A 25,266-nucleotide genomic window follows, 5' to 3' on the forward strand; every position below is an offset into this window, starting at 1 on the left:
TGACAATTTAATCATTTCCAGTCAAATTTTCCTTGATTTTTCTGTAGGATTGTTTAGCATGCCAAACAGATTTATTTTAATTTCAGAGACAATTTTAGTCTTCTTGCTGAAAAGTTCCATTAGAAACGACGGCCCAAACTTGTACAACCTCACGGTGCCAAATCTGAGCTGGAAGTGGCAACTTTAGGAAGTGCTAATCAACGCCTACTAATCGACTCGCTATCAGATCGTTTGCGCGCGCGTGATCACCCTACAATCTGTATCACTCGGCGTCGTTGGTTGCGTCGCTGGTTTAGCTCGTACAGTTTACCGTGGAGTTGATTGTTGTAAGGCTTTTGCTGCGCCCGCTCAAGTGCAAGTGCGAACGATAAATGCAAAATGCAAATTTACACAGCTTGGAGTGCATTCGAGATAAAGAAGGACTGTGTCTGCTGGGTAATTTGTGGCAAAACTAGGAAGATGAGTTGTTTGGTGCCTGCTAAAGGAGATAAACGAAGCTGACAAGTGGATTGAAAAATATGGCGAAAATAGATAAATCCCAGCGGCAGTTAAGCCGACTTTGTAAGGGGTTTTATTGGGCCGGAGAGATCGTCACGTGGAAGATCAGGCTTCTGGTGTGTGATCTGGGCGCGATGCATCCGCGGAAAGGATGATTGAATTACCCTGGTCGGATTGGATTCTACTATGGTGGAATGCGTTGGGGCACGTTTTACTACACTCGTTCTCGGCTAAACGCAAAGTATTATTGTAACTCTTGAATGGTTTACGCTGCGTAGATTGGCCCTTTTCACACGCCCCTTTTGCCTCCTCAGGAGGAGTGGTCAGCAATAATATTGTTGATAAGGAAGAACTTCATTCAACAAACACGCACCTGGGTGTTTATTAAACAAAACTATGCATAATAAGGCCACCGTTGCTGAGCTAGAAAAAGCTACTGAAAAAACAGTAAAAAAAATGATTTGCTTCAGAGAATAAAAGTGGCAAATCACGACGGCTGATACGAAGGTTTGTTAACTGAAATATTCAACTAATAGTGCTTTATCTAAACTCAAATTAAAACAAATAAGTCAAACAATGAATTCCTCTGGCTAATAATTTTTTTTGTAAAAAAATTGCAGCAGTACATTTTTCAAATGTTTATTTGTTGAGGCTTTTGCAAATGTATTTATATCGTTTTTTCTCAATTCTTAAAGTATCGATGAAAACAAAATTTTAACCCTTAAATTCCCACTAATATTATATTTTATCTATTTGAGCAAAAGACTTTCTACAGGTTGCATTTTATAGAAAATTGTTCTAGGAATTCGATAAATATTAAATTTTAAACCCTTAAATGCCCACTAATATTATATTTTAACGTTTTGAGTATTAAAATTCAGTTTTGACCAATTCCTTATATTTTTGTTTGTTTTATTTTATCACCATCGTGTTCCCCGGGCAATTTTACATAATAATCAATGTAGACCTCAAACTAAAATGAACTATTGGCCAGATACAGCGATTTTACTGAAAAAAGTTTGAATTTGCGCAGCGCTCGGAAGTACATGGTGTACTTTTCAACAAAAAGAGTGGAATCCCGCGTAGTTTGGTTTTTATATATGGGAAACTTATTTCGGATTTGAATTTATAGGACAGAGTGCTGCACAAAATCAAACTTTTATCAGTAAAATCGCTGTTTCTCGACAGTTCCTTTTAGTTTGAGGTTTACATTGATTATTATGTAAAATTGTCCGGGGAACACAATGGTGAAGAAATAAAAAATATTAAAATATAAGGAATTGCTCAAAACTGAATTTTAATACTTAAAAAGTTAAAATATAATATTAGTGGGCATTTAAGGGTTAAAATTTTATTTTTATCGAATTCCTTGGACAATTTTCTATAAAATGCAACCTCTAAAAAGTTTTTTGCTCAAATAGTCGCAAAGTTAAGATTAAAAGAAAAAAAAAGTTTTTTAGAAAATCGTCAAATAATCGTCAAAAATAGAGAGAATCAGCACCAAACTTGGGATTTCTGTTAACTATCGATAGATGAACGTTTCCCTCCAAGTTTGGCCCAAATCGGTGAAGGTCGAGTCCAAAAGTGTATTCAGTTGACCTGGAATGACCCATATTTGGATAGGGAGAGCACCCAAATTAAATCTTGAATTTGCGAGAAAGATGCTATAATATTTCACGAAATTGCGTTAATTTAAGCTAAAATCAAACAAGTGCTAGTCAAGCTAGTCACGTTAATTATGGGTACCAAATGATTGGGTTTTTTCATACATTCGAAAGAAAAAACCCAATTTTCATTACTTCCAATTTTGTTTTCGAAAATATAATCAAAATATCAGTATTTTACAAAATTGGTATTAAACGATCGGAAATTTTTAAACCATTCAAAGTAATTACACATTTTTTTAAATACTCAAAATTTTGACAAACTACGCATTTTCGAAAAAATACTCAAACATTTTGTTTTTACAATACGGGTATGAAATGATCGGAAATTTTTTATACATTTCGATAGTAATAACATTTTTTGTGAAGTTCTCAAAATTTTCCAAAAATTGCGTTTTTTTCGAATAAAAATACTTAAAAGTCAAGTTTTTTTTTTAATAATATGGGTATCAAATGATCGGTATTTTTTCACACATTGCAAAAGTAGCAACACATTTTTTTAAAACACACAAGATTTTCCCAAAACTTCGTATTTAAAAAAAATACTACAGATTTTAGCTTTCTACGAAAAAATCGAATACCCATATTAATAAAATAAACTTGAATTTGGAATATGTTTTATAAACTTTTGAAAATTTTGTGAATGGAAAAAAATCCATCAAAATGTATTAAAAATTCAAAATTATTTTATGTTCATTTAAAAAAAATATTTTTCAAAAAGACGTAGGTTTGTGAAAATGTTGAGTACTACACAAAATATATTGCAACTATCGAAATGTATGAAAAATTTCCGATCATTTGATACCTATACAGTCATGCCTCGGTTTTGCACTGCCCCGGTTTTGATTCGTTCAGCTGACTCGGTTAAGCACGGTCCAGTGCTTAACTGAAGCACAGAGCTTTTGGGATTTTGGCTATATGGGAGACATTGGCTTTATTCGTATGAAAAATCATGCAAACATCAAAATATTATAGTGCTTTAGAATCGGGATGATGTCAGCTATCCATTTAAATTATTATTTCATGAAAATTTTCTCAAAAATACGTATTTTTCCTGTATTTTGAAAATGCAATGTTTCTCGAAAAAATACTCAAAATTATTGTTCTTTCAGTATGGGTATCAAATGATTGGAATTTTTTTATACATTTCGAATGTAATTTTTCTTTTTGAAAACACTAATAATTTTCACAAAGGTACGTATTTTTGAAAAAATACTATTAATTTCAGTTTTTACAATATGGGTATCAAACAATTGGGATATTTTTTTGAAAACACTCAAAATAATCACAAAACTATGTATTTAAAAAAAAAATACTCAAAATTTCAGTGTTTACAATATGGGTATCAAACGATCAGGATTTTTTCATACATTTCGAATGTAATAACAACTTTTTTTAAATGCTCAAAATTTTCTCAAATTACGAATTTTCGAAAAAATACGTCAATTTCCAGTTTTTACAACATGGGTATCAAACGATTTGGATTTTTTCATACATTTCAGATGTGATAACAACATATATTGAAAACACTCAAAATTTTCACAAAACTACGATTTTTCGAAAAAATTCTCAAAATTTCTTGTTTTTACAATATGGGTTTCAAACGATCAGGATTTTTTCATACATTTCGAATGTAATAACAATATTTTTGGAACATACTCAAAATTTTCACAAAACTACGTATTTTCGAAAAAATACTCAAAATATCCGTTTTAACAATATGGGTATCAAACGATCGAGATTTTTCATACATTTCGAATAAAACAACAATATTTTTTGAAAATACTTTTTAAAAAAAATTGAGTATTTTTTTCAAAAATACGTAGTATAGTGGAAATTTGAAGTATTGTCTCAAATTTGCGTTGTAACTTTTGAAATGTGTAAAAAAATCCCGATTATTTGAAACTTTATTGTAAAAAGCTGTAATTTAGAATGTTGTTATTACATTCGAAATGTATGAAAAAATCCTGACCATTTGATACCCATATTGTAAAATAATGATATTTTGAATATTTTTCGAAAATACTTAGTTTTGTGATTTTTTTAGTATTTTCAAAAATGTGAGTAATTAAATTCGAAATGTATGAAAATTTTTCGATCAAAAAACGGATATCCATCTAGCAAAAACAATAATTTGTGTATTTTTTCGGGAAAAAAATGCATTTCCAAAATACAGGAAAAATATGTATTTCTGTGAAAATTTTCATGTAATTAGGCCGATGCAAATATTTAAAAAAGTTTTTGTCCCTCGGCCCTGGCCGAGGTCAAGGGGGGGGGCAAAAAAATAAAAAAAATATAAAAATTTAAATAACAAGCCATAATCTTCACATTTAAATGAAAAAAGTTTTTTAAAATGCATTTTACACTAGTTCAGTTGTTTTGCAATCATTAGTTTTCAAAAAATCTAAGATCTGACAAAAACAAAAATTGTATCGAAAAAAAAGATTTTGCATCGAAAATTTTCAAAAAATCTTAAGATTTTTTAACAAACCCAAACATCCTAAAAATGATTTTAAACGCAGGAGAATGTATTTTAATTTGATTTCAGCTAGTTGCCCTTGAATTTTCATTGAAATTTTGAAGTTTATTGTAAAAATATTTTTTTTGCCCCCTGATTTTTCGGGCCAATTTTGAAGGGGGGGGGGGGGGGGGGTGACAAAAACTTTTAAAAACATTTGTACCAGCCTTATAATTGCAATGGATTACTGACATCACCCCGATTCTAAAACATAATATTTTTTTATGTTTGAATGATTTTTCGTAGAATTATAGCCAATGTATCCCATATAGCCAAAATCCCATAAGCTCTGTGCCTCAGTTGTGCATGCTTCGGTTTTGCATCCCCCATTTGCGGTGCTAAACCGAGCCATGACAGTAGAACACTCCAATCGTCTTCACCACGACAACCTGATATTGACATTCTTCTTTCGTTTGTTTCACGTACAAACGAATGAGTGCTACGCAATTTGACGGTCATTTGACTATTTACCGAAATTTCGATCATCTCTTCCGTGAACGCATTCAAATGACTTCTGTCACCACGCAGCAAACACAAAGAAGAGAGAGAGAGAGACGAAACGCGAGAGAAAGAGCACGTTGTCTCGTTCGGGCGGCTTCTCGAGCGGTGCTCATTTTTCGTTCGTTTCTTCTTTTTGTTAACGTTCACCGACCGTCGCCAAGCAATGACGATCATGATAGGTGATGTGTGAGAGCGATCAAATTTCGTTTTGGGAAATGATCGCTGACAGAAAGTTCTGTCGGATATCGAGCAGTCCCATTCAGTGATAGATCCATTTTCAAGCATTGGTTACAATAAAAAGCATCAAATAATTAAAATTTATATAATAGTTTCACAGAAAACGATAAAATCAGAAAATAGCATTTATGAAAATATGTACAGTAATTCTGTAGAATTTTATAATTTTATTTGAGTTAAAAATTATTATAGGTATGATGATTCTCGAAAAACTCTTCAATATTTTTTTAAAGAATATAAATAATCAATCAACCCTCCATAACCTTGACCACGCCGTAATAAATGTTGACCCAATTTTGTTCACCATGTTCTAGCACTGCAAAATCTTCACCAAAATCTTCTCTTCTTGTTCCTCCCCCCACAGAGGCATCAGCTCGACGGTTCGGCGCTGCATCGAGAAGGAAACGGGCAAGGAGTTTGCGGCCAAGATCATCGACCTGGGGGCGGCCGAAACCGGCGACTCGAATCACATGCTCGAAGCGACCAAGCAGGAGATCCAGATCCTGCGCCAGGTCATGGGCCACAAGTTCATCAGTGAGTAATTTCTTTAAATTTTTATCTGATTTTGTCTGACGCAATGCGATCAATTTGAGCGTCAACGCGTTGCGAAATTGCTCCGCCCGTTTTGGCTAGTTGGTTGAAGGTGGTCGTCATTGGCGGAGGATCTCATAGATTTGAGGCACGCAATCCGATTCGCATTGTGACTACGTGCCAGTAGAAACGTCCTGTCTACTCTACATTGATTCGTTTGTTTCTGTTTTTTTCGTTTGATTCTCAAAAACACAGTTGAGCTGCAGGACGTGTTCGAGTCCGATGCGTTTATTTTCCTGGTGTTCGAGTTGTGCCGGCAGGGCGAACTGTTCGACTATCTGACCTCGGTGGTGACGCTGTCCGAGAAGAAGTCACGCTACATTATGAGGTGAGTGGCCTGGTTAAATATATTTATCCTACTCTGATTGTTTCGTTGATTTTTTGGTTCATTGCTGTGGGCTGTGATTTTGGGGGTCAGTGTTAAATATCGTTCCAATTCGATGGCTTTAGTATGGCAAGAATAGATCTAATGTGGTTTGTTCAACTATGTTCAATATTAGGGAAGTTAAAACATTTAACGGGCAGATTTAAAGCCGCATTTATAATTTTTTGGATTTTTTGATGTTTAGAGTCTTTATGGTGTTTCAGAATTTCAAAAATTAGTTTTTCAAATTTGAATTTTTGTTGGTCCTTCCAAGACCTGAGCCTTGGAACAAAATTTTAAAATATAATTTGTACCAGGCTTTTTAATTCTAGAAGGTTTCTCAAAAATAATAAACAAAATTTACTCGAAAAATCCAGTAAAAATTCAAAAAAATAAATTAAAAATCACCATTTTTTACATTGTATCATTTTTTTCAGTGTAGTCCTGTGTAGTTGACCTACAACTTTGCCGAAGACACCAAATCGATCAAAAAATTCCTTAAGAAGATACAGATTTTTGAACTTTCATACATCATTTCTGTATGGACAGCTGCCAAATTTGTATGAAAAATTACATGGACAAACTAATGAAGCAAAATGGCTTCTTTGGGCATACCGAAAGCACCATAAAAGTTTCAGTCGAATTAAAAAATACAAAATTTAAATTTAAAAAAAGATCGATTTCGTAGAGACGTGCTTAGTATCATAACTGAACCTGTGTTGAAACGAGTGATAAAAAGGACTATCATTTGATGCACCGAAATATCTGAAAGTACAGCGACCGTCACTATAGCTTGTGAGTTCGCTTCTTTTATCTCAAGCTTGCCAGCAAGAGCATTTTTTCCTATTACTTTTTCTATTTTCTTCGTTCACGCACACTCGCCGAAGATTTTTCCGTTTTCTCAAAAAACCGCAATGAAAAGAACGTGAGAGGGGGATTGAGAACCGAACACGTCCTACGTCCTGTTAAAATGCGATGGCAAATTTTGTTTCGGGGCGTCCTTTGTGAGAATGTCCAAGGGATTGTGTAAACACGCGATAGAGACCGGCCATTTCTTGGTGCGGAGAATCTCGCGACAGCGAAAAGGCCAGTGATAGTTGGGAGATGAAATTTTGGGCATGATGATTTTAGTGGCTGCGAACTGAAAGTTTTAATATTTTTACAACAGTACTTAGAACCTTTTGCGATTGTTTCACAATTTTGCAGGCCCTATGCCGAGAGACAAAAAAATTAAAATAAAATTTGTAATAGCCTTATTATTTTTAGAAGTTTTTTTTTCAAATACTTGAACATAAATAACTCAAAAAAAAATATAGAAAAGGATTGAAAAATAATTTCTAAATGTAATTTTTACAGGTGAAAATGACAATATTTGAAATCAAAAAAGAGTTCAAATATGTCCATTGCTGAAAATATTTACAGTCATGCATCGGTTTAGCACCGCCCATATGCGGTGGATGCAAAACCGAGGCGTGCATAATTGAAGGACAGAGCTGTCATGCATTTTTTCTTTTGATAATACTGAAAATTTTCACAAAACTAAGGAATTTCGAAACAATACTCAAAATTTCAGGTTTTTGCAGTATTGGTATCAAATGATTGAGATTTTTTCATATATTTCGCATGTAATACCTAACAACATTTTATTTTTTTTAATACTCAAAATTTCAGTTTTTCAAAAAATGGGTATGTAAAGTCGCATTTTTTTGAAAATACTCAAAATCTTCCCAAAACTACGCATTTTCGAAAAAAAAAACACACTCAAAATTTCAGTAGGGTAACAAATGATCGGATTTTTTCAAACATTTCGAATGTAATCGATTTTAAAACTTTGAAATTTTTAGTATTTTACAGAAAATACGTAGTTTTGTGAAAATTTTGAGTATTTAAAAAAAACATGTTATAGCTTTCGAAATTTATTAAAATATCTCGATCATTTGATACCCATATTGTGAAAAACTGAAATTTTGAGATTTTTTTTTTCGAAAATACGTAGTTTTGTGAAAAATTTGAGTATTTTCAAAAAAATGTGTTACAACTTTCGAAATGTATGAAAAAATCCCGATCGTTTGATATCCATATTGTGAAAAACTGCAATTTTGCAGTGTTGGAATTCGAGCGAGAAGAAGAAAAGCATTTCTCGCTCGCGAGCGAGGGAGAAGACTTGTAGTACTTTTCTCTTCTCGCTCGCGCTCGCATTTTCGTTCGCGTTCTCGCTCTTGCCGCGAGCGCCTTGTGCTAGCCGTTCGGTCCAATCTAGCAATTTGTTTATCAGGCTTATGAATGCGAACCAGGCGATGGTATAGAGGTGTAACTTCAATCGCAATTCTGGCTCGCGAGAAAGCCCGTTCGCGAGCAAAGAAGAGCACGGGCAATCAGTGAGTTTCTCTCGGCAGCTCGAGACTCGCGACGAGAACTCGAGAGAGAGAGAGAGAGAGTATTTTTTCTCGCAAGGCGCGAAAATACCAACACTGATTTTGATTGTTTTTTCGAAAATATGTAGTTTTGTTAAAATTTTGAGTATTTTCAAAAAAATATACTATATTAAAAATGTATGAAAAAAAACCCTCTCATTTGATTCCCATATTGAAAAAACCGAAACTTTGTGATTTTTTTAGCATTTAATTTTTTTTTATTACATTCGAAATGTATCTAAAAATGCTGATCATTTGATACTCATATTGCGAAAAAAAATAATTTTGAGTATACATAGTTTTGTGAAAAATTTGAGTATTTTCAAAAATGTGTGCTATAACATTCGAAATGTATGAAAAAATACCGATCGTTTGATAACCATATTGTAAAAAACTTAAATTTTGAGTACTTTTTCACATTTCACGTAGTTTGATGATTTTTTTAAAGTGTTTTTAAACAAAATAAATTACTACATTCGAAATGTATGAAAAATCCCCATCATTTGATACCCATATTGCAATAACAATAATTTTGAGTATTATTTCGAGAAAAATTGCATTTTCAAAACAGGAAATATACGTATTTTTGTGAAAATTTTTATGTAATTATAAGTGCAATCGATAGTTGACATCATCCCGATTCCAAAACACTATAATTTTTTGAAGTTTGGATGACTTTTCATTCGATTATAGCCAATGTCTCCCATATAGCCAAAATTCCATTATATCTGTGCTTCAGTTAAGGGGTAGCATACATGTAAATCGGCAAAAAAGTCAGTGGTTGGTTTGAGCACAAATTTAAACTTTTTTTTTAAATTTGTTTTCAGGAAATTAAAATATACATTTTTAACATTCATCAAAAAAAATTTGAAGACATCATTGCCGAGATACAGCTATATGAAGTTAGCTTTTTTTTTTTTTAAAAAAAAGGGTGCCTCGATATCTCAACACTGACTTGACCAAATCGGCTCAACTCATCAATTTTGGTGAAGACTCATTAAACCGGTCCCGTGTGCATGACGAAGGCCGATTTTCAAAAAGTTATTTTTTAAAAAAGATAAACATATTTTTATGTTTTTCATATTAAAAATCGACAGCTTTGGATTTTTGTTTTTTTTTTTAATGCAAAATTTCAAAATCGGACTTCGTCCTGCACACGGAATATGTCTTGCGAGTATTCACCCCAAATTTCAGCCAATTTGGTCCATCCCATCTCGAGATATCGTGGCACCCGTAAATCAACTCGGTGTTCGGAGAAAAACGCTCGCAAAGTTTGACAGTTTGCGCATGGAATAAATTTCAACTTAAATCGTCTGTTACTCAGTTTAATCATGAAATATTTTCACGAAACTTTTATGATTGGAAATCATCTTTTATGTTTATTTAATAAGTTTTCCGTAATATTAAATTTTGTGATTTTTTACATGTATGTAACCCCTTAAGCACTAAGGCGTACTTAACCGAGGCAACTGAACAAACCAAAACCGAGGCGTGCAAAACCGGGGCATTACTGTACTCAGCCAGGAAAAGACGTAAAATTTCAGCGCTTGTCAATTGGGCTGGTGAAGTTTATTTCGATGATATTTTTGAAACATCTTCAAAATTGAAAAAATAGTAATATCGCTTAAAAAAATTAAGACTCGATTATCCGAAGTTAGATTATCCATGGGTTTTGGCGGAACTTCGGATAATTGAATCACCAACGTGATGCTATCTTTTCTATTTTTTTCAGTATTTTTCAGCATCCATCTGAGTACTGAAAAGTTCAACATTTCAGCACTTGTGTCAAAAAGTAATACTTTTTAACACAGTTTTGGAGTTTGACACTTATCTTTATAGCAAACAACAAAAGTTTCACTGAAAAAAAATAATAGGTTCTTTTTCGGAGTCGCAATAAAAAGTAGTTGATCAACTTGTGCCAAAACTTGATTTTTCAGCACTTTTCGTATTTATTGAACTCGGTAAACTTTGTTGGATTAATGCCCGACTCGTGCTGAAAAAAATATCTTTTTGCATGTTTGTTTAAATTTCAAGGAAAAAATTTATGTTGTTTATTTTTAGAGTTAGTGAAATTTCACGATTTCGCGGACAGCGTGAAATCCGTGAAAATTTGCTTTTTTCCGCGAAATCCCGTGAAATTGTATGTTTGTGTGAAACAAAATCTCAAAATAATTTATCAAACTCAAATAGGAATGAAAATAATCTTAAGCGGTTTAATTACTAATACAGGGTTAGTGATTTTTGACGATCTCGTGTACGGCTTATATTTCGTGAAATTTATCAATTTTCTCAAATATTTTTTCAAATAACAAAATAGTAAATATTTGATCCATAAAGATTTTTAAAGTAAATTTTATTACTTTTCAATTGAAAAGCTTGATATGAACCATTTGAAGACACATTACATACACATATACATTTTGCTGCCTCTTTTATTTGAAAGGTATTGTTTCAATAGAAATTCAAATAATCCAGCTTTGTGTTATGCAAAATAAAATCAAGAGTATTTTTATTTTTCACATTACTTGTAAAAAACATTTCAGATTTTTTTAGAATCCTGGTTAATATTAACAATATTTGATTATTTGCGTGGATGATTCCCGTGAAAGATAAAAAATACTATTTTTTCTGTTCTCATCTTGAATTAGATGTTTCGATTTCGTTACAAATCATATTATTTTTGCCTACTGATTTTAAATTTAGTTTTTGATTAGTGAGATGAAAACTTTAAAAAATATTTTTAATGGGCTAACTGTCGCAGAAAATTCAAATAATTGTACTCATTTTGGCTCAATAAGATTGTTTACTCTTGCTTTGATATGAAATTTAGTAAAATGCAAATCAGCGAAAACATTTTATCCTAACTAGTCGAATATTTATAAAAAATAAAAGCAGTTCAGTTAATGAGAAAACGCATACCCCACATTTTGTTACAAAAAATATAAAGAGCTCATCCATAAAACAGGTGGATTTTTTTTTGAAAATTAGGAGAATTTAGTTTTTTTTTGTCACGTTCAAATTAAGTTAAGTTTTTTTTTAGTTTATTTTAAAATGATATATAAAGAAGCATAACAAATAGTTTCTATGATTTAAACATTAGATTTTCAGAGTTATTTTAATAAAAATTTGGTGAAATTTGGTGTTTTGAAACTGAGGTCCCCGTGAAATTTGCAATTTTCAAGCGTGAAAAATCACTAAGCCTATTTATTTTGTTTAATTTGAACCGTTATTTGAGATTTATTTCTTTGTCTTATTTTACGAAATATGCTCAAAAATGACTTTAAATGAAATATATAAATATAAATGGCAATTTGTAGTTCAAGATTTCGACTAAAATGGCGTTGATAAAATAAAAAAAATATCAACGCTGAAATTCCGTTTTAAAAATCCGTGAAAAGCTACTTTGAAGTATTTAATACAAAAACAAACTAAAAATCGATAAATGACTAAATTAGAACCGTATGAAATCCAATCGAGCTTATTTACCTGACCCCCCCCCCCCCTCTCCCTCTTTGCATCAAGTTATCCCAATGAAGAAGAATTTATTATTTAGTGAACCTGTTGGTTCACAGAGATTACCGGCACCCGATATCGGTATTACACCTACTAGCAGCGCACCGGTTGACACGTGAGTTGATCAAATTAGGTATAGCACGCGGGTCCCCCGCCGGTTGTCGCCGGCATTCTGTGTGTCATTTGAGCAATCCAGACCGGGATTGACTTTCAGCGAGGACACGTTACCTTTCACGAGCCCGGTGTTCAATCAAGCCCGACGACGATTTGGTTCAGCAACTATTACTGATTTGATAGTTGGTTTTGTAAACAAAATTGAACTAGATTTATGACTCATCGAAACTAGCGCCCAAAAAATGCACTTTTTAAGTCGCGTCCTCCAGTATCTCACCTTCGGGACGTCATCCGGGGGGCACCCGGCGAAGGTCTCCGCGGCAGTTCGTGCAACACCCGGCGGCGGCGGCGTCGTCTGTGGGTATGAACTCGCAACACGCTAATGTGTCAATCATTTAGAGTTTCACCAGCAAAATTGGCGTGCGAACGAGAGTCTAAACCAAACAATTTTTGTTGAATCTATTTTGCAGACAAATCTTCGAGGGCGTCGACTACATCCACTCGAAGAACATCGTCCACCGCGACCTGAAGCCGGAGAACATTCTGCTCGACGACAGTCTGAACGTGAAGATCACCGATTTTGGCTTTGCGCGGCGACTTAAGGACGGCGAGAAGTTGTTTGGTAAGTGAACTCAGGTTGTTCAGTGAACCGTGAACAACGTTTGTTCAGTGCGCTTCTAGATTGATCGAAGCCGGTGATTGTAGTTACTAACCAATTCCTTCTTCTTGTTTCTCCTCTTTGTTTAGACCTGTGCGGCACGCCTGGATACTTAGCACCGGAAACGTTGAAATGCAACATGTTTGAGGATGCGCCCGGCTACTCGAAGGAAGTCGATATGTACGTAGTTTTCAAAAAAAACATATTGCAGCTCGTTCATCATTTACTAAGTTTGACTAAGCTTTGTTTTGTCTCGTCTCTCACTCGTAATTTTGCAGTTGGGCCTGTGGTGTCATCATGTTCACACTGCTAGTCGGCTGTCCCCCGTTCTGGCACCGGAAGCAGATGGTCATGCTGCGGAACATCATGGAGGGCAAGTACAGCTTCACCTCGCCCGAGTGGGCCGACATCTCAGGTGAGTGACGGTTTGTTGTTTTTTTTTGGGAAACGGGTGTGTGAAAATTGTGAGGGAGCTAAACTACTGTTATAGGGGAATGTTCTCGGCTCTCGATCAATTTACGAATTATCAAATTCAAAAATGCTTTGAATTATTCATCTGCACGTCCTTTAAATGCTCCTTACTGAAAAAGAACGACAGTCATATTTGTTTTACAATAAAAAAAAAACGTGAAGAAGGTCGCAACGGCTGTAACGACCTATTGCTAACTAGCCAGATAATTATTCTAGTAACGAACCAACAAATTGATTGTTCCAGGTTTGAACTTCATCCCGGGTCAGTTACGTCGCGGAAAAAATATAGAATGATTGTTCATAACAAGTTATTTTTTCATCATTAGAGATAGGATCATTAATCATTTCTGAGATTTTTTAAACAATTTTATCTTAGGGGTAATTCTCCGCCAACTCACACAGCAGTTGCCCCGACCCCTCTTCGATTTGCGTGAAACTTTGTCCTAAGGGGTAACTTTTGTCCCTAATCACGAATCCGAGGTCCGTTTTTTGATATCTCGTGATGGAGGGGCAGTTTTGAACATGCGAATTTGCAGCCTGAAACGGTGATGAGATAGAAATTTGGTGTCAAAAGGACTTTTATGTAAAATTAGACGCCCGATTTGATGGCATACTCAGAATTCCGAAAAAACGTATTTTTCATCGAAAAAATACTAAAAAGTTTTAAAAATTCTCCCATTATCCGTTACTCGACTGTAAAAAAATTTGGAACATGTCATTTTATGGGAAACTTAATGTACTTTTTGAATCTACATTGACCCAGAAGGGTCATTTTTTCATTTAGAACAAAATTTTTCATTTTAAAATTTTTGTTTATTATAACTGTGCAGGGTTATTTTTTAGAGTGTAAAAATTTTGTACAAAGTTGTAGAGCAGACAATTACAACAATTTTGATATATACACATAAGGAGTTTGCTTATAAACATCACGCGTTATCGCGATTTTACGAAAAAAAGTTTTGAAAAAGTTGGTCGTCATCGATCATGGCCGTTCATGGTCACCCGCGACAGACAAGGACAACGAAACAAAGAGAAAGGCAAAAAGTATTTTTTTCAAAACTTGTTTTCGTAAAATCGCGATAACTCGTGATGTTTATAAGCAAACCCCTCTGCTCTAAAACTTTGTAGAACATTGTTACACTCTAAAAAATAACCCTGCAAAGTTAGAAAAAACACGAAATTTTAAAATGAAAAATTTTGTTCTAAATGAAAAAATGACCCTTCTGGGCCAATGTAGATTCGAAAAGTACATTCAATTTCCCATAAAATGACATGTTCCAAATTTTTTTACAGTCAAGTAATGGAAAATGGGAGAATTTTTAAAACTTTTTTAGTGTTTTTTTCGATGAAAAATATGTTTTTTCGGAATTCTGAGTAGCCATCAAATCGGGCGTCTAATTTTTCATGAAAGTCCCTTTGACACCAAATTTCTATCTCATCACCATTTCAGGCTGCAAATTATTGAAAACACCTCTTTTTTCGCATGTTACAAAATTGGAAAGGGTCATACCGCCTCTCCGTCACGAGATATCAAAAAACGGACCTCGGATTCGCAATCAGGGACAAAAGTTACCCCTCAGGACAAAGTTTCACGCAAATCGAAGAGGTGTCGGGGCAGCTTTTCCCGATTTCGTGTGAGTTGGTAGAGAATCACTCTTAGTTGAAATTTTATTTTTCCCGTGTTCTTTTATTCTACACCCAAAATTCAGAGTCGAGAGAATCGTTCCCTCATAATTTATTGAGAGCTCAGCTCCATAATCGATAGAACAACTCACACCATAAAAAATGAGTTTATTCGTTAATTGAAACAATGAAACTGCAACATGAGTCATACATAAGCTTCTGATCACTCCAGTATTGGCCGAGACAGATAAGTCATCGGGTTAGTCTGTCAAAGGTCACTGGTTCGATTCCCGTAGTCGACACTTTTTTGACGGATGGACTTTTTTTGCGAATGCACCTTGAGAGAATAGTTCTCTCGCCCATCTCGGGCTGTGTTCTCTGTGTCCGTAAATGGTACCATTATTCTCTCGGCTTGAGATCATTATTCTCTCGGACAAGTTCATATTCGTTTGTGATAGTATTGAAATTTTTATACCCTTTCTTGTCATTTTACTTTCAGCCTTTTTAGTTTTTCAAAAAAAAAAAAAGTATCGGCACCGAGACTCGAACCCAAGACCTTCGGCATTTAGGGGGATGGCGTCGCTATTTTTAGACCACATTTTCCACTTTTGCTCATCGAAAACAACTACTTTATGGACTTCATTTTGCTGGGCGAGATAAGACGCCGTCTATTTTTAGACGATGACTCAGCACTTTTCCACTCTTGCACTAAAAAAAAAACCAGATGGAAACACGATGTAACGCCACGTCCCTATTGAACCGTGTCTGCCGTATAGGCCACCAAGGTTCGGTAACTAAGTGGCGATCATTTGTCCATATAAGCCACTCAATAGGATGAACTGTTCCAATGAACGAATGAACACGCGAGAGGACTATACTCTCGGAAAATAGCACTTTTCTCACGTTTCTTTTCGTGAGAACTATCCTCTCGTTCTTAAACTTTTGGTGTATTATCACTTAAAATGTAAAAAAAATGCGTTGATTCATATTTTAACAGATGAAGAGAAACTATGATTTGAACTACAAACGTATTAAATTTTGAATAATATTGGATATGTCACAATTTTTTTACATTACCTGCAAGTTAAGGTGATACGGGAAGGCAGCGCCATATTGACCATGCCATAACATACGAACGACTTTTGTGAATAATTTCTCAAGAATATTACCAAAATCAAGAACAGTTTGTTTTCAAAGACCGAAAAAAGCTCACAAAATATTTTAGAATTTTGACTTTTTTTTAAGAACTGCTTATTAGGAATGAAACATTTAGGGCGTCAAATTTTCCCGGATTTTCAATTTCAATTTCGAGAAAAATATCCCACACCTCACAAAAATATAATGACAGTCAAGAATAGGTTGCTTTTAAAAATAGAAAAAATACGTATTAAAAAAATATTAGAGAAATCGGACTCTTTAGACTGCTAATTTTTGATAGAATGGATATTCTCTCAAAACATTTTAGAAGTCGGATTTTTTTCTTTTTAAAAAAACTACTAATGTTTGAAAGAATGGGATAACTCACAATATTATTTAAAAAATCATTGAAAGAATTGATAAGCTCACAGAAAAAATAGAATTTTTTGGTAAGAAAAGCTATTTTACAAAAAAAAAGCGTTAAACTATTTAATATTTTTGTAAATATTTATGCACATTTTTAAATATGTCAGAATTTTTTTGAAAATGTTACAGAAATTTGTATCATTTTTTTCAAATTCGACCTTTTTTCCTTTCGACCCTTATCTGAACATAAAATCTATCTTTGCCGGAATATTTGAGGGATTATTTTTATTTCCAAGATAGCTTTTAGGCTCTGCAATCCATGCAACTTGTCCAAGACATCGAAATGGGCAATCCAGGAAAATTGAAAGAGCGATTTTGCGCCATTTGTAAAAATAATAATATAGTTCTAAAATTTGACGAGACATCTATATTTTTTCTTAGAAACTAACTTAATCCACCTATGTGGTTGATGCCTTCCTCATTTTTTACCAACAATGGGTAATATGAGTGGTTTGAACACATATTTCTTAAGTGGACATATCTCGAGACGGGGCTGTCAGATCTTCAATGTTTTGGACTCGTTGGAAAGGTCTCTCGATTACCTAACCAACAATTGGTCAGATGATGGATCCGGACATCGTTTACATACATTTAAGTGAGATCCGGCTTCAAAAAAGAGCATCAATATCACTTAAGTGGCCATATCTCGAGACAGGGTTGCCAGATCTTCAGTGTTTTGGATTCGTTGGAAAGGTTTTTCGATTACCTAACCAACGATGGGTCGGATGGTGGATCCGGACATAGTTTACATACTTTTAAGTGAGATCCGGATAAATGTGAAAACACATTTTTATATATAACTTTTGAACTACTTATCGAAACTTCAAACAATTCAATAGCGATGTATGGGACCCTAAACCAACGAACGAATGCAACCGGTTTGATCAAAATCGGTCCAGCCAGTGCTGAGAAAACTTGGCAAGAATTTTAAACACATACATACATACACACATACATACATACACACATACATACATACACACACACACATACACACACACACACACACACACACACACACACACACACACATACACACACACACATAGACATTTGTTCAGTTTTCTATTCTGAGTCGATAGGTATACATAAATATAGGTCTACGAGCTGTATTTCAAAAGTTCATTTTTCGAGCAGGATTATAGCTTACCTCAGTGAGGAAGGCAAAAACTTAACCATGAGTAAACAAAGTGCTATTTATTAAAAGCCAAACTTCATTAAACATAAGTTGAACGAGAATCGATCGAAAAACAGCTTTATTTACAAATTACGCTTAGGACCTTCGCCTATTGGCCGAGATGTCGCCAATATTGACCTGGGTGCAGAATAGTTGTCCGCAAAGCGGCCTCAATTTAGAACTGTCAAAGCGGAACCAATTTACTGTTTGGAAAATGATGCCATGAATTGGCAAGTATTGTAATCGATCTATAATTTATTTTGTCAGGAATAAAAAAGTCGAGGGCGTCGAGCTTTTGAGTCAGTCTTAAGAAAAGGGATGAAATCGAGAAAACATTGAATAATCTTACTCCTGTACTATCACTGCGCTTCAAAGATACATAATCTCGTAACTTCCATCCGGTTGCTCTTCTCATTCACGAGATTCCCCCACTTCTGACACAATATTTCATCACGTTAAAAACAAAGAAGGACTCTTTTAAGCACCCATCGTTTAGTCTACAAAAAAAAAAAAACACGAAGAACTTAATTTTTCAGCGAAAACTTTAATATGTATCATCAGATCCAAAATGTTTCAAAACGAGTCACTTCAACAGCAAAAAATATGTCACGCTTGAGCTTGAACAAAGCCTTCTACTTTGTTTATGTTTACAGCTGTAGTTCAGTTGTATTAGTGAGGAGCAGTGGGGATCTTTCGGAAATCACGTTACGCATTCTGTCTTTTCAGCACCCAGATATTGACTCGCAAAATTAGCGAAAAAAAATATTTTAGTAAAATCACGAATCAAATTATGTTTTTGATGTTTTATTTCGGGTCGTTCAGCACAAATATGGCCCAAAAATCTTCTTGAGTTATTTGAAAAAAAAAGATCAAAAAAAAGGAAGAAAATGAAAAACAACGAAACGCTCCTAATTTGTAGTATTAATTTATGAAGAAAATTGCGTATTCTATCTTGAACAATTTTGCTTGCAGGCGCTCAAATGTCATCTTGTTTCCTTTTGAAACAACAAACTTGCCATGAAATCAACAAAAACAAATGCCACTGAAAAAAATATTTAAAAACACAGGGAAATTTCAAGTGGAAACTATTGTTTAGGTTATTAAATATTGAATTAATTTAGTTTAACAAAAACCCATCTCGTACCTAATGCATTTTTCAAAACTTATTTCAGAGGACCCGAAAGATCTGATCCGCAAGTGCTTGGTGGTGGACCCGTCGAAGCGTATCACCGTGACAGAGGCCTTGAAGCATCCGTTCTTCAATACAGTAGTAAGTAGCCGTGAACCGGCGCGTGTTTGTGTTGCGATAAAGTTTGCAGTTCCACTTCCACCCCCATCATCACGAACCGCCACGAGTGATGGCTGCGACAACTTCCCATCACTCGACTACTTCTGCTACTTCTACTGCGGCTCTTTTACTCTACTGTTTTAATATTTTAAATCAAATCTACTTTAGCTTCCTCAGCAAATGGCACACACCATCATCCGGTTCTTTCTACTTTCTTTCGAACCTGCTGTTTAACAAAATTAGGTTGAACATCGTTCAACCAGCTGATTTCATTTCACCTGCACTCCGATAAAATGAACCATAATTGCGTTGCTATAAAACAAAATCTCCACCTTGACGTTTCGAACCTGACAGTTGGCCGCCATTATGGTTGTTTGGTTGTTTGCAAGCAGTGTCCGACCCCTCGCGTCCGCTTGACCATCCTGGACAGAACCCGGCCTACTAAGTCCTGTACAAAATGTACACCTGCGTTGCATCATGCTTAGCTGACGTCTCCGAGTTGCCTCCTTCTTTCAGTGCCACAATTTCACCCTCATAACCTTACTTTTACGAGTGTTAATTTCGACCAAGGGGAAAGAAAAAAGAAGTTTGCAAGAAGAGAAAAACATCGGACGCTTCATCACATGATCGTGGCGAAGCCGGTTTGATCTGGTGTTTTTGGTTTAAAAATAGACCCAAAATAACCACCTCAATCGAGGCTCAGCTGACACACAGATAAATAATGGTATTCGTTCGCGTTTGGAATTTGCGTGAGCGTGACAGGCGCGCGCGTCAGTCGGAAAATGAAGCGGCTGTTTACGTCATCTGAGTTGGGGGTGTGTGACGCGAATTTTTTGCTTTGTCACGCTGGGAATGATCATGACGGTGTAAATAAAACGTGTTTTTTCTTGACCTTCGAGCAGCGGTGAATGGGTCAAAGCGGCGCCAACTTGATCCTGATGAAATTTTGTTTTTGCAAACTTCTTTCTTCTTCCATTTTCTTTTTTATATTTTTATTCTTTCTAGTCAAAAGGAATGATTGTACACTTTTATTGATGTTATTTTTCTTATTTTCTTCACCCTTTTTCTTTTACCAATTCGTTTTGCACAAACTCATCCACAAAAAAAATATCGTGTACAAAACCAAAACCTATCGTCAACCAACCTTCATCCGGTGCTGGATCGCCGCTCCAAACGTCAACCAACATCATCAACTGTACCAAACACAACCCCGCCCCTCCATCGCAAACCAAAACAACAAATTGTGTTCCTGGTCGCCCACGTGTGCGTGCGTGCGTGCCTACTTTGATTGGCTTTCCCTTTTCTTCTTCCACCACCACAACTACTACCGTGCCTACCGTACAACCGTGCAACCGCCGTGATCCACGCACACAACAAAAACAAACCCCAAAAAAACCGCGGTCCCAGCTTTTCGAACAAGACATTGGCCCGTTGAAACGCAGCCTGTCGGCCAAGTCGAGACGGTTGAGCCGTATCGCCGACCTGGCACTGGTAACGTTGAAAAAACACTATTTTTTATTTAGAATGTTTCCCACCCTCGACCTCCACACCTGTGTCCGTCCCCCGCTCGACTTCATTTTCTCTCACTGAAAAATAACAAAAACAAGCGAAATCGGTTACTTTTTGAGTTTGTGTTTTATGTTTTTAGCTTGCATTTTAGCAAGTTTTGTTCTGTTTGAGTTTGACAGTTTAACATTACAGTACTAATTCGGTTTCGATTCGGGAAACACTGCGTCTTGCTTGGTTTGTTTGTTTCAGTTTTTAACGTTCAACAAGTTGTGTTCTGTTTCGTTCTTTCTTTACAAAACATGTTCCCACTATCAAAACTCCAGTCGGTGCAAACTGAGGCGGCTCCAGGTCAAAATTTTACCAAAGCAAAAACATTTCGGCAACAACCAAAAATAGCTCCCAACTCTAGGCTAGTCCGGTAGCGATAACAAACCGTGTTCCAGGGATCACAAAACTGATCGATTTTTTTTCTCTTTCTGTGTTTTTTGTTTCTTCCACCACTCTCGACGCGACTTGCTGCTGGTGTGTTTGTGTGCGAATGCAGAACGTCCCGGAAAAAGTACGACTTACTAGGGGCGCGTTCAGCGCGTTCCACGACCACAGATCGATTCGTGTTCTTTGCTTGCCTAGAGTGCCCTTCGTGGACGTAGTGGCCGCGCACATTTACGCTTGATAGAGCGCTAGAACAGAGCTTGTTAGGGGTAGCGTTTTCGCACCGTAGAAGGCGAAAGTTTGGGCACAAACTTTCTGATAAATTTAGTTGTGAGATTTTGAAAGGGTCTTCCAAGTGCTAATGCTAATGCTAACAATGTAAAATGGCATCAATGCATTTGTAAACAAACAGTGCAATCCGCTAACGCTAGAGAATGTTTGCATTTAGTTCAAGCGGGGTGAAATTTTTGTTTACAAGCGCATTAAAATCCTTTCGACTGTTAGCGTTAGCGTTAGCGTGAGCATTTGTTAAACGCAATTCTGATTTTAAATTGCTTCGCTCAAAAAGTCTGTGCCCAATAGATCATCTGTTAGAATTGGGTTGCAAAGGGCCTGCTACGATGGCCACTCAACGTAACAGGGGGCAAATTGTGACGTTTGGAATGGTTTGTGTCTTGGCTGTCATCCACAAATGTGTCATCGTCTTCACTGTTCATTGCACGAAAGGGGAAAACTTCCCAGTGGTATTTACTTCCCGACATTTCCGTCCATCATCCGTCATACCCCCATCAGTGAATGTTTGCTTGAGCAGAAAAAAAAAGAATGCTGTGTGCTGTGTCCAATTGTCTGTGATACACGGTAGTGTCATTCGTGTTTCTTCGAAAACCATACTGTCGACCTGTAAAATACATGTTTTAGTTTGTAAAATAACCCTAATGAGTCAATTTTGTTTGGAAAATCTTCAAAATTGATTCATTGTGACTGTAAATAAGAGCACTGAATGACGACGTAAATTTTCTTAAAGATATTTAAAACATAAAAAAAAATCAAAGGGGAGAATGACTGTCTCACTGTTTAGCGATGTTTTGCGAAATATTGAAATAAAAGTCAATTTTTAACGAGTGTGCTATCGATGAACACATGTCACTATTTGAAAAAAAAAAAGATCATTGCATGAGTTCAGTTTTGAAACTGTTCAATCAAAATGGAAAAAGTACTTACAAACTTTGTTCTTTTTTATTTTATTCCAAAAAAATCCATCAGATGGCATACCGCGTCTTCGCATGTGTTCCTGTTAGTTTGGTAAATAAACAATAAAGTTTAAACAGTTTTTGTTTCGTGTGACATGACAAAATCATAGCTCTGAGTTTTAGATACAAAATTTAACAACTTATGTTTTTTTATCATGAAAAAATATTTCGCAAAGCAATCGCTTCAACGTTTGTTACCTTTCAGTTTGGTTCCTAATATTTCTGCATAATCTCAAAGGAACGGCACTGCAAAGGTTACTACGATATGTCACTCTCACCACCACTCACGAGCACGTTTTTGTTTGTTTGTAATGTTTTCCCTCTTAGCTTTGATTGGCTTTACACTATCTCGAAAAAAAGTGATTTTGAAGCACTAACAAGTAATGTTTTCTTTAAACATTCTTACCTGCTGTACAGGCTTTAAATAATGTTGGTCAAATTTGCATCTTAATCTTCCAAATTAAACCCATCTCAACCGAATATGATCAAAGCAAACGAACAATAAAACAATAACATTAAACGAGCAAAGAGTTTGCCTCTCTATTGTCCTCTTTTTCTCTCTTTTTACCCATTCTCTCTTCTCCATTTGCAGGGAGCAATACAAACAAACAATTCCGATCTCGCAAAAAACAATAATACTCATCATTTGTGCTCTTGTTTCCCGAATATCTTAGCTTGTTATAACCATGTAAATTTACACCACCTTTACCACGAAAGTGAACGAACCCATTTGATCAATATTAACGGATTGCTTTTTTCTCTCTCTCTATTTCTCTTTTTATTCCTTTTTTTCTCCCATTTTCTCTTTTGTTTCTCTTTTATACCCTTTTTTTTCGTTCCTCTCCACTCATTGTTTACTGTTTATGGTTTGCCACCCCCTTTCTCTCCCCCGCTCCCGCTCTCTATTTCTCTTTTATAGTTACGTAAACAAAGTCAGTTTAACGCTAGAAAAAAGTTTCAATTCGCTATATTGTGTGTTAGAGCAATGGTTAGAATAAAGCGGCTGCGATACACGCCGGAACCGCTGCGGGCCGAGGACGCCCTCCGGGACCCGTACCGCATCAAGGTGCTGCGAAAGGTGAGTTTCGTTTAAGTTTATTTGATATTTCAGTCTTTATTTCAAATTTGTTTTTGTGTTTCCATTTGTCAGCAAATTTGGGTTACATTTTTTTTGAAGTTTTATGCATTCTTAAGTATATAATTCTTTTTTTTTCTTCTTTCAATAAAAAAGTATTGCTATCTTTCAAAATTAAGTCAACACAATAACTTTGGTTTGAGTTGCGAAAAGTTTAATTTTCTCACAACGTCGTCAAGAGCATAAAAAAAATTCTAGATATTTTTTAAAAGGTCCCACTAAAGAGAAAAAAATATGCGAGAAATTTAGTTTTGGTTTTTGCATATTTTGAAAGATGATTAATTCTTTGTTGTTTTATAATTTATTTTGAATTTTAGTGTAAAGATTACAACATATATTTTTGACAACTGTAAAAAATCAATTTAAAGAAAAATACTGTACTGTAAGCGAACAATATAATCCTGTCCAAGGTTTTCTTTGAAACATGCTTTTTCTATTTTTTCATCATTTCTCGAAGTTTTCAAAAACATTTTCGCAAACCACGCTTTTCTAAGAACCAAACTTGTCTTTTGCACCAAAAAAAAGGTTGATTTCAATCACTGAATTTAATTTATTTTATGAAATTTAAAGGAATAACCCAAAAAAAAAGATTTCATTGGTTTGACTATGTGACGTAAGCGCCATGACGAAGAAATGTATTTTAAATGAACCGCCATTAAACTCATTATTTTTTTCAAGATTTTGATGAAAATTGCGTTTTTATAAAAAAAAAACATTATTTACATTATCACATAGTCAAACCAATGAAAACTATAGATTTTGTTTGTAAATTGCTGTTATAAAACAATGCAAAAGGTTTGGAAACATACAAAATGCTGGTAGTAGCTGAAACAGTTTGAATGTTAAAGATGAGTTTTCATAGGGAATTTCGAAAATTTGCCATTTTTATTGCACTAAAATGGCTGTATCTTGGCACTAAAGTGACGCAAACTGATTGTCAATTGAAATTTTTCAGAAAATTGTAACCTACATGATGATGGTATTAGTTTTGGTGCCAACTTTTACATGTTGCCTATGAAAAATGAAAACTTCCTGGACCAATATGAATTGAGAACATTATTAGTAGAACTCCTAACTACGATAAGTGAAATACGGGGCAATTTAAACGCATTATTCAAGGTTTTAGAACAAAATATAACATTTTTTTATGAAAACATAGCATTGTTCAATAAATCGCAAATCGCGAGTTGTAAACGATTTTTGAGATTTCTTTTTGTTGGAAAACACTGTTCCTGAGGCCAAAACCTTTCGGAATCCGGGTGAGTCCGAAGGTTTCCACCACATCGCCTTTTTTTGGGACACACTATTGTCCATCCTTCCTTAGGTGCATATAAAACCTGTATCTTGAGAAGGGATTTTTTTGATCTATTTGGTGTCTTTGGCAAAGTTGTAAACATGCCAACTTTTGAGCAATATCCAGGAAACATTTTTTAACCATCCTATAATCAAGTTTTATTGAGGTTTTATGGTAGCATCTTGATTGTTTAATAGCTTTATTCGGGCATTCACCGCAACAAATAGGCAAAAGCCTGGTGAAAAAAGCTATCTGGCTTTCAATAAGGTTTTATGAAAGTTTTAAGAGAGCCTTGAAAACCAGATCGCAAAGCCATGCCAAACGGTTTTATTGCATGCTTTTTTAAAACCAAGGGCGTCGTAGCTGTCAAGTGCCTTCAGGCTTGCAAAGGCTCACTTAAAACCATAAGCTCCTAAAAGAGCATTTAACCCAGCCAAATAGTAATGCATATA

The 25,266-nt window shown here is 35.1% G+C and overlaps 1 protein-coding gene across 6 annotated transcripts in view; it reads left to right on the forward strand.

The window, feature by feature from the left end:
- The window catches only part of LOC120420459 (phosphorylase b kinase gamma catalytic chain, skeletal muscle/heart isoform), a 37,709-nt gene that overhangs the window by 8,280 nt on the left and 4,163 nt on the right, over positions 1–25,266 (forward strand). For 2 of the 6 annotated variants that reach the window (XM_052710091.1, XM_052710090.1), the window contains 9 exons: positions 5,783–5,952; positions 6,205–6,337; positions 12,885–13,036; positions 13,162–13,252; positions 13,351–13,487; positions 19,079–19,176; positions 20,602–20,685; positions 22,399–22,437; positions 23,305–23,463. In XM_052710091.1, the coding sequence (XP_052566051.1) occupies positions 5,783–5,952; positions 6,205–6,337; positions 12,885–13,036; positions 13,162–13,252; positions 13,351–13,487; positions 19,079–19,176; positions 20,602–20,685; positions 22,399–22,437; positions 23,305–23,463 (1,063 nt within the window). Of the gene's footprint in view, positions 1–5,782; positions 5,953–6,204; positions 6,338–12,884; positions 13,037–13,161; positions 13,253–13,350; positions 13,488–19,078; positions 19,177–20,601; positions 20,686–21,247; positions 21,263–22,398; positions 22,438–23,304; positions 23,464–25,266 lie in introns of all 6 variants that reach the window. The other 4 variants (XM_039583477.2, XM_039583479.2, XM_039583480.2 and 1 more) reach the window with 4 other exon arrangements.

This window comes from Culex pipiens, chromosome 3, assembly GCF_016801865.2.
Source record: "Culex pipiens pallens isolate TS chromosome 3, TS_CPP_V2, whole genome shotgun sequence".
Classification (NCBI taxonomy): domain Eukaryota; kingdom Metazoa; phylum Arthropoda; class Insecta; order Diptera; family Culicidae; genus Culex; species Culex pipiens.